General features: G+C 35.1%; 1 protein-coding gene across 3 annotated transcripts; it reads right to left on the reverse strand.

Annotated features, from left to right (window-relative positions):
- Positions 1-1,056: 1,056 nt before the first annotated feature.
- Positions 1,057-8,861, reverse strand: LOC131069767 (ubiquitin C-terminal hydrolase 13). 3 transcript variants are annotated; one of them, XM_058005315.2, is made up of 13 exons: positions 8,463-8,861; positions 7,906-8,380; positions 7,750-7,802; positions 4,266-4,321; positions 3,959-4,136; positions 3,745-3,846; positions 3,560-3,631; positions 2,578-2,643; positions 2,289-2,354; positions 2,077-2,163; positions 1,853-1,969; positions 1,654-1,728; positions 1,057-1,561 (listed from the first exon to the last, which is right to left on the reverse strand). In XM_058005315.2, exons 1-13 carry the CDS (start codon positions 8,706-8,708, stop codon positions 1,478-1,480), a joined length of 1,677 nt encoding a protein of 558 aa, XP_057861298.2. In that variant the 5' UTR covers positions 8,709-8,861; the 3' UTR covers positions 1,057-1,477. The 3 variants fall into 3 exon arrangements, with proteins under 3 accessions (XP_057861298.2, XP_057861301.2, XP_057861300.2); XM_058005317.2 differs by having other exon boundaries at positions 1,058-1,561; positions 1,853-1,966; positions 8,463-8,840; XM_058005318.2 differs by lacking the exon at positions 2,578-2,643 and having other exon boundaries at positions 8,463-8,840.
- Between the last annotated feature and the right edge of the window lie 1,870 nt (positions 8,862-10,731).

A 10,731-nucleotide genomic window follows, 5' to 3' on the forward strand; every position in this document is an offset into this window, starting at 1 on the left:
TGACCACTTGATTGCAACTCGAAAATGATGTCGACAAGACCTAATTGAAATGCAAGAGAAATAGAATCGAACGGGTGAAGAAACACAGAAGAATGACAAGATGTCGACAAATGACAAAGATCAAGTGCGCGACATATAATAAATGTTAATAAGATGCGAAAATCCTAAAATAAGGTCACGTGGACATGTTAAAGTACGACACTGCAAGCGTTGGCCATTTTTAGATGCCTACAATACCCACTTTGCATTTAAATATATCTAGACTCAACTTGTTTCTTTTGTTTTCTCATTTATTGACTCATGGGATGCATCTTCTCATTGAATTTTGCAAAAAAAATACATTTCTAATTAAACTTAAGCAATTTTTTAAGTTCCCGAATTTTTTGCCAAATATTGATTGAATTTTTCCTGAATTTTTTTTTAGACCTTGACAAATTTTTGATTTTGATGAGTAGTTCAACTATGATATACATATATATATACTTCTAAGCTTTTTTTTAACAGAACTCTCTAATTCCTCACATTTGTTTTTGGCATGGCCCAATATGTTTTGCATATATATGTAAGGGGCATCACATAGGATAACGTTACGTTGAACACCGTTAGTAATAGACACCCCTGCATCACTGGTCAATATATCCTCACTCCATTGTGTACATAAGCTATAAGTAGGGGCAACTGATTAATATGGTGTGAGAATATTTTAAACTATATAAACTCAGTCCCTTTCATATCGTAGAGTAGTGTGTGGAGGTGTATGGTTAGATCTGATAGTTTAGCTCCAATTCTTTTCTTTAATACTACACTACCTCGGAACTGATTCATAACTCTAGCATACATTCAAAGAAAAATTCATCTAAAACTACGTTATAGTTTTTATTAAAAAAGAACTTATCAGTTCTCCATATTTTTGCTTATTTTGGGAGTTAAAATAAACACAGTGCCTTTCATATTGTAGTCTTAGGACTCGGGAATATATGGTCAAATCTGATGGTTTAGTTCTAATTTTTTTCTAAATACTAACAGGCTATTTTATGAACTGGTTTAGAGCACTCCTTAACATTCAAGAAAAAAGTAGTCTATAACTGCAGTTTTCAACAACAAAAACATTCTGTTATTATTTGCCTGTAATTACATGTTCCTTGCAAATCATATGCAGCCATCCTCAAAACAACAGATTTGATTGATAATTGTTTGACATAAAAGACTAGAGAAAGCTCCCACAATGATCTGTGGGTGAAATCCATGCTCTTCTCTACCTTCATTGCAGAATTCCCTTGGTATTGATCCAGTCTGTTCTGACACAATTTTCTTCAAAAGGTAAGAGCAACCATCTCCTAGAATTCATATAAACTGGACGAAAATCAACTCTCCAAGTTAGGATGTTAGGTAGTAGCATTAAAAGTTACGAGGATAGCGAATCAGCAAGACAGATTGTTATTTATAAGATCCTGCAAACTTCTGACAGAATTTTTTATTAAAAGTTCCGACGATATCTTTTTGGTGCATTGTCCGAATGCTCCAACCCAAGATATTGCTCCCAACCTCCATAAACACCTCTCTACAAGAGTAGTGTCCAATATTGAGTTAAATATTTTTTTTAGTGTTGCTTCTAAAAAGAACATTAGTCATCACAACAAACACGACATTTACCTCAAAGCGACTTGAAACAATCTCTGTATCTTGAAGACAATCAGGCCGACCGAGGAAGAGGAATGCAAACTTCCACTATTTCCAAGCAAAATAAGATTATAAAACACTTTAGATAAAAAGAAAGAAATAGATTAAAAGTGGGTGAAATGAAAGTAAGCCTTATATGAGGCAAACAGTATTTGAAAATATCAAATTCTACCTTGGCAAATTCATCATCAGACACCTGCAGCTTCTTCTGGATTCGTTGTTTAACCTCTGCTAGAGTCTCACCTTCGTGGATAAGCAGAAAGAAAGGCTCTCCAAAATTTTGGACCTGCTATATCCAATCATCAAATATCACACAAATATATAATTTATTGGACAGCAATAGATTTATTTAGCCCATAATATCAATTCTTACAAACTATGCTAAAATTGATATACCATGTGATTCTGGGATGCATCTTTCGTGAAATGATAAACATGGATTAAACGGTTATTAGGACCCAGATTCTTCTCCTCTTCTGGAATCTGTTAAAGTAAATATTGCAATTAGCTCATCAGAGAAAATGCCACCTCCAAACGATTATGAGATTGCATTAAAAAATCAGGTACAACTTCATGCATGAAGTGCAACACAAGAATTGATAGAATACCTCCTCCGCTCGTAAAGTCCAATACTGATCATTTATATTCTCAATCTTTTCATGAAGTGGAAAAATCTGTAACAAACATAGTAACAAACATAGTAACATTACAAACAAAACTGAGAAACAAGTCAGGAATATTATGTCAGAAGAAACAGCTGTTGCAAAAACACCATACGCAGGCCCTTCCTACATGATCAAAATCATTTATAGGAAATCTACAATCAAAACATACTCCCAAAAAGAGGAAAAAGGATAAAAACGACCACCATATTAAAACGAACATCCAAGAACTAACCTTGTAAATTCTGTGGTAGAAAATCTCAAGCAGTCGAATCTCTGCATCGGGATTGGACAACTCAACCTTTTTAACATCAGACAATGCCACTGTGTTTAATTACAACGATAATTGTTTCTTTACGACTATAAGCATTTTCCTATTTCTAAGATCTGATTCATTTCATTCAACACAGAATTCCAGTTTCAATATTCCTAGTGTAGGGACAAGCGCATGATGTTGACCATCAAATATTCATATACAGCATACTTAGTGATATAGATTTCTGAAATACGAAGTGTTCCTGAGATCCAAATTACCAATGATGTCCTGTGCAATCATAAATGTAATTTGCACACATCGTTTACAATGAATTTATAAAAATGAATACTCTGATCAAATTAAATATATTGAAGACGACACATAATTTTTTTGGTAGATATTAACCACTTGTGACATGGTATTAGCACACTTCAAGATGTTATACAAAACACAATATCCAGAAGAAAATTTAAAAATAATTTGATCAAGATGAAGATACCAATGAAATAGTCTTTAGACGTTTAGTGTCATGGTAGAAACACGTTACCAAAGTTCAACTTCAAACCTCTACTGGACTGCTGTCTTGTGCCTTCACTGAACCATTGTGATCACAAGTTTGAACAGGATAAGTGAGAGGAATGTAAGTGGTCTCTCTTAGCTCAGTCCAGACTAAAAACCCGAGTTTCCCAAATCCAAAAACGATACCAATAAAACAGAATTGACTGTACTTTCCCATACCATGGCCATTACTGGTTATGAGAAATAGATAGTAATGATTTCACTAACTGAGATATCGAACCAGCAAAAATATAGAAGATAAAAATATGCAGAGACAGCCATGAAGTGTTAACTTCAAAAAACTCACCACGTAGTAATCTATTCATTTGCTATGTTTATTAGAAACTACAAGGAAACAATAGTTTTAATAAATACAACAGGCATCAAGAAATACTGCGATTACCTTTGTCTTGAGGTCATTAAAGAGATCTCCAACAGTACTTTGTTTTGGCAATCTAATAGTGTGAACAGAAACCTGTACATACAAGGAAAAAAAGTTTAAACCATTAGTGATGCAGTCGACTTGTGCTGCAACAACAACCTAACACCTCCAGTAATGTGTGTTTAATAAACAGAAATTTTCCTCACTTCATCTTTTGTTGAATGATGAAAAAACACTTTTAAGGATTTTAGCCCTTGCAACTCTGGGAGTGGTATATCCAGAACTTCATAGTACAAGATATCAGAACACTGTCACAGAAAAAGTTCAATAATATTGCCATAATATACGAAGCAGCATGCATATATCTCTCTTAATTATGTCTAAAAATACAAACTAAAATTTTTCAAAAAAGTATTACACCTGATTGTAATGAACCAGCATATCAGATAAGTAATCCACGCCACGATACTTTATAGGTTGGAGCTTTGGTTGCTGAGAGTAACAATTGTGCCCCGTGAGTCTGATTTTGGAAGGATCATCTAGACCAAGTGTATGTGCAACTCTATCTATAACATCATCATAAGTGTAGAGTTTTGATCTGGAATGCAATGAAATTTAAATAGTAATCAGCCATTGTCATTAGCCACTAACCAATTTGTCTTATAAGTCATGATAGATAAATTTTGAAAAACATAACCAAGAAGTACACTACTTTAATTTCACTTACAACTCAAGACAAAAGCCATCTTCCTTTGGCTTATCCAAGCTTCGAAAATGAATAATCTACATATAAACACGTTATCCAAAATCAGCATCGCTAATGTAGTCAGATTCTAATTCTGTTACATAAAACACTTCATCATTTCTCATTAAGACAACAGAGCGCAAAAAAAAAAAAAATCCAACTGAAAAGGGAGGAAATCCTAAATCATCATTAATAAACAAGAAACATAATCCTCCTTTAAGACTAAGCAGTTACAATTGTTCTGAATGGAAATTTATTACCCTAAATTCTGATCAAAAGAGAGTTCAGAACACTTTCTCAAGGTTCACATTCCAATTGCTTTCAAAAGCATAAATCTAAGTATATCAACTTCAATTATTCAAAAATAAATTATTTATATTGGTAAATCTGGAACATCATGAGAAACGGGCCAACACAGGACTAAACAGAAGCACTTCAAAAACACAAATCTAAGCATACGAACTTCAATTATTCAAAAATAATACAGATGCACCACAAACCAACAATGGCGCCAATTTATACCGCTTGCGTGAGTATACTACAGATGCACCACAAACCAACTTTGGTGCCATAGTGGCTCAAAACAGGTGCGCCACTCTATACCAATGGCACCATGAGATTGCAAATGTGCCAAAACAATTCCAGGAACCAAAACGGGCAAAATTGCCTTCAAACTGCTAGGCTTGGCTATAGAAATGTGTTCTCTATGATCAGTGGTGCCAGATCAACAACAAATGCCACCGGTTTGTCCTAATTTTGCCTCCATTTTACCCTACTTTTCCCTAGGTTTGCCCTGACAAAGAAAAGGCCCTAGATTCTTCACACCATTTATATGTAAGAATAAAAAAAATATATTTAATAATACAATTGTTTCTAGATTAGTTTCTAGATTAGATTGTGCATAAAAAAATCTCTACACAATCTAATCAAGAAACAATTACATTATTCACTATAGATTATGGAAACCTGATATAATTACAAATCATTTAAGTATGCATATACGACAAAAAAAAAACAAAGTTAGGATTTCATTACATACCAAGGGTCCATGTACTTCAGGCTGATCATGTGTCCTCACCAGCTCTGCTTGATGACTTGCATGACAAGTACGACAAATTCCTGCCATCTCCACTCACTTCACACTTGAGAGCCCTTTTCTTTCCAAGTGGCATTGCGCAAATGAGCTCATTTGCACTTTTCCTTTGCCTAATTTTCCATTCCTTTTCCCCTTTTCCACTTATTTTCTTCTATTTTTCATCTTTGCAAAAATATGTTGACCAGTTATTTTTCAGGTAAAGGCCACAGAAGGCTGTTGCCAAGATCCCTCCATATTTGTAGGTAGCAAACAAAACTTTCTCCATTACATTGTTTCTTATTACAAAGATCTAACATGGTAATATCATGTTCTAGATTGTAGGATAAACAAGCTACAAATTTCCCAATAGCTCTGCAAAGCTAGTTATAGACCCATGGGGAAGGTGTAAGAACCACTCCAAGGCAAGCTACAAATTTCCCAATAGCTCTGCAAAGCTAGTTATAGACCCATGGGGAAGGTGTAAGAACCACTCCAAGGCTTGACCACCCAAGCTACAAGGGAACAACTGAAGGAGGTAGTTATCATTGTAAGCTATCTCTTGGAAAACCACGAACTTTTTAAGATGTTTTTGTTGATGTTGAATTGTTTATGATCTTGGATGCACCTACATCAAACAAATTGAGTAAGAAGTTTGTGGGAAGAGTTCATAAAATGAAGTTGAGTAGTAGAACTACCCTTCCAAGTTGTGCCCAACCTACAACAAACACCATCATTGAAGCATGCTCATCGGGTCTTCCTCCTTCGCCTCTTCTAACATTTGGTTGGGACAAATATTGTCTTCCTCCACCTAGTTTGCTCTTCATTCTTCTTCCCTTTTATGAGGTTGATCCCACCATAGCCTGATCACCTCCTCTAAATGTACTCTACTCTCTTCTCCTCTCTCATGGCACTAAATCCACAACAGCCAACCTCCTCCTTTAAATACCCCTCTACTCAATATTCTTCATCTTTTCTCTTTCCTTAACTCCTCTTCTTCCTTTGTTGGGATTCTAAACATTATCCTATAGCCTTCTCCACCAAAGTTGTTCTTCCATCTCTACCTCATCTACACCATCCTCTCCTCCATCATCTTTTCTCTTTCCTTAATTCCTCTTCTCCCTCTATCGGGATTCAAAACATTATCCTATAGCCTTCTCCACCAAAGTTCTTCTTCCATCTCTACCTCTTCTACACCATCCTCTCCTTCATCCTCTATTGCAATATCTTCTGTTTTCTTGTCCTCATCTACACTATCACCTTCCAATACTTTCATGTGCTCCAAAGGACACTCAATAGCTTCTAATCTATTACCCCATACATTTTTATTTCTATTTTATAATCGTTAAATGATTGAAATTTGCACAACACTCTCTTCAAATGCTAGAGTAGGAAGTATTTATGCATACCCTACTTCCTTTAAAAGGATTTTTTTTGAAAAATTAAAATCCTTATGCTTGATATTTAATGCAGTTTTTTTTTTATAATTTCTTTGCAAATGTTCCTCTATATTGATAAAGTATAATACATTTAAAGGCACTTATTGTATTTTTCTTTTGTCTTTACAAATAATTATCCATATTGATAAATCATGATATTTTTGAAAATAATTATTTTTTAATATAGATCTCATCAATTATTGTAGATATGATATTATTATAAACTAACAAAGTATTAATATGTTTTTCATAGACATACAATGTAAGCCAAACATTACATATATTGACTTTGAAAGAAAATATAAATTATAGTACCTACGTACAAATATAAATTATATGTGTACCATTACTTTATTACTAATGTGAAGAATATTAGCCATCTATTAGCTATCAATTTTATTTTACTACCAAAAAGTGTAAGGGATGGAGCGTAATGTTGTGAATGTGTTAACAAAAACTATTAAAGAGTAGAATAATTCTAAAGAAAGTTTAAATAACTCTTAAGTAAATAAACCAACTCTTCAAATTAAAATTAAGTACACAATGTAAGTATTATTAACACACAAACTAAGCCAAAAACAATCACAGACAACGTAAACAAATAAAAACATTATTTTAAAATTATTTTAAAATAAAATACAACAATTCTTAAACAAAAGTAATAACTCAAAATTAATATTTCTTCAATTTTTACATATATATATTTAAGATTTATAATTTTATTTATTTACTTAGATATATTAAAAATATCTAATTTTATTCAATTACTACATAATAACATATTTAACTCTTCAATTGATATAACATTCCCTAAACTATCATATTGAAAGGAACAAAGAACAATATTATATGAAATGAAAAATCTAAAGCATAATAGAACACGCTAAGATGGTAGACATAAGACAACCCAAACATTCCTATTACTTCACAAATAGACGGTGGTTTTTCAACTTACCGACCCCACTTCGTTTAGTTCTTCCACCCCCTTGTGTGGGTCGTCAAGATGATCTAGGTCAGGACCACCAAAAAAAAACGTTTATTTTACTTCATGAAGAGACAATTCATATTTAAATAAATAAAAATACTTATTCTGAACTATTTGCAGGTGTACCAGCCATGCGACATAAAGCGAGCTCCATAAGGAAAGAAACCGCTTTAAAATTCTTCTTTCGGTACTTTGCAAAGCTTTCGAACTTGGAGGCCGTTCGCACGGTTTTCAAAACTAAAGCGGGAGGATTGCTTTCAACAAAAGCTTCGTTGAAAATAAAAGGCAACACAGCTTCCTGAAATTTTTCCACTTCATGATCTACAGCAAGCTCGAAAACTCCACGAATATCTCTATACACATTACTTTCAAGAAAACGCTCACATATGGTCGTCAAAAGAGGCAGATCATACTTAACAGAAGACCTGTAAAGTGCAACGCCATGGCATTCCAAGCTTCCTTGATTTACTCTGCCTGTATACAGAAAATTAATTAAGGGACGCAATTCTTCAGCTGTCATATCTGATATTTTCGCTTTACCGCTAACAGACTCAGACATTCCTGCCCTCAGCATCGATTTGAAAACTTTGGACTTCCCTGCCTGCCAAAAAAGTGACATATCAATATTACATTTAACAGAGTAAAAATTTGGGGTTTGTAAACAGCGAGGGTTTCTAATATACCAGAACGGCCTTATGTGCCCTCAAAATTCCTCCATCGCTTCCTTCCAATGAGAAATCGGTGAAAGGTTCAAGGAATACATCTTTGTCCCAGGTTTGTAGGAATGCATTGTCAGGGTGAAATTTCTGAGCTATGACACATTCGTCACAGTAAAGATATTGTGCGACATTAATATTACGCCTAACGAACCCTAAATCTCTATCACATGAATTGCATAAAAGATGAGAATTTGCTTTTATGTGCTGCATTTGCAGCACTGAAAAATCAATTGATAAAAACGTACAGTGAGCAAAGCAAGGAGAGCAAAAACCGGTTCCTTCGTTACGGCAATGGAGCTTGGCGGACGGAGGATAAAGAAAAAAACAGAGATTTGAAGTGGTGGAAGTGACCAAAGCAAGGAAAACTGTGAGGCAAAAATTATTAATAAAGTTGCATTTCTGGAAGTCAACTTCCTTAAAAGGCGATTATTATCGGAATCAATGTTTTTCCCAATATAGACAGGTAAAATAGGATTAGGATACTAGTGTGAGGGGAATAAAGGAAAATGCCTTAATTTCTTGTGCTTATGGAGGGGTTTCAGCTTTTATTTTTCAGGAAGGAAAAAAAAATTGTTAGGGGAGAGTAGTCAGTACGTGCACACCCTAACTTCGGGGCTCACGTGGACCTAAAGATCAAGTTTGACCCTTCCCTAGCTCAACCGATGAATTGGCAACCCGAAATCGTGAGGTGGATGTCCACTCCTTTCATTTGCCACGTGTCCGTCGTGCATTGGTTTGAGGTGTCGAAAAATTAACCTCCGATCGAAACGTTGGCGAACCCACCCTGTTACATGTCGACAATATCTGGCAATCTCGAACATGGTTTACGCGTGGCAAATTTTTAGAAGACAATCCATTTCACTGAGCTCTCTCTCCAAAAACAACGCCGCCACTTTCAAACTTTCCAACCTGCCACATTAACTCTGCGTCCACTGGCCCTACGTCCAGTTGTCCCATCACGTTTTTCGAGCAGAGATGCATTCATGGCATTCATCTCCTCGCACTTCGCTCCTACAAAGGGTCATCCATTTCGCACACTTTCTCCAGTGAAGGGTTTCAATCAGCTCACCTCATGTTCGCCATGGCATGCAACCAAATCAGCAAGGATCCAGAACGTGCGCACCTTCAGCTGAGTATGTGATTTGTTTTTGTCCTTCGAATTTTGGGTTGTGTTCGACTTTTTTGCCCTCGTTCCACTGTTTGACATTTCATTTGGTTTCTGCAGGGTTTAGCCGTGACAAGGATGCATTGCGATGGCTGCGGCAAACCAACGACAGTTCCCTCTTCGACCCAAGTGAGGAAATGTCCTCACTAAGGCATGTCGATCCGGTTTTTGTTTGAAGGCTACTTCCCTTTGGTATTTCAGTTTTTTTTATCACTCTCTATCTTTCTGCAAGTCTTTGTGTTTATGAGCACAACACGGTGTGTTCTTGAACACAATTACATGCCAAAACGGAATCGTAACCCTTTGTTCAAGGTTCGCTGTTCTTTTTTTGCTCACCGCTACGAGAAGATGGGTTTACTTTTCTTGCATCTTTATTTCTATTGATGGCTTCTAATCGATGTACAACTAAATTTGGTTTGAGGGTTTGAGGGTGTGAGGATTTGAATTGATATATGTTGGAATTTTGTTTGGGGGTTTGAGGATTTAAATTGATATATTTGTTACATGGTTTCAATGCTCGAATGCTTTGGAGAGTTCAATGCCTTCGGTTTTCAAGGGTTTCAATTTGTCAAATTTTGGAATTTTTTAGGGTTTATGCGTTTCTCGATTTCAATGGTGCAAGTGTATATTTGAATATTTGAATGTTTAAGTCTTTGTGAGTATGTGGGTTTGTGGGTTTGAGGGTTTGAATGCTTTCACTTCAATACATTGCTTCAATGCTTAAATGTACATTGCTTCAACACTTAAATGGTTACATGTTTGTCACTGGTTCGAAGGGTTTCACTGTTTGAATGGTTTCATTGTCTCGATTTTTACCTAATTTCAATACATTGCTTCAATGCTTAAATGTACATTCAATGCTTCAATGGTTACATGTCTGAGGGTTTACACTCAATAAAATGAAGATTATTTGGTTGATTGTGACTTAATGGCTGTCACGTTTCAATATTTGTCATGTTTCAATAGTTTCAATGCTGTCAATTTTCAATAGTTTCAATGCTTGTCATGTTTCAATAGTTTCAATGTTGTCATGTTTCAATAGTTTCAATACTAGTCAAGTTTTAGTAG

The sequence above is a fragment of the Cryptomeria japonica genome, chromosome 4 (assembly GCF_030272615.1).
Source record: "Cryptomeria japonica chromosome 4, Sugi_1.0, whole genome shotgun sequence".
NCBI lineage: Eukaryota > Viridiplantae > Streptophyta > Pinopsida > Cupressales > Cupressaceae > Cryptomeria > Cryptomeria japonica.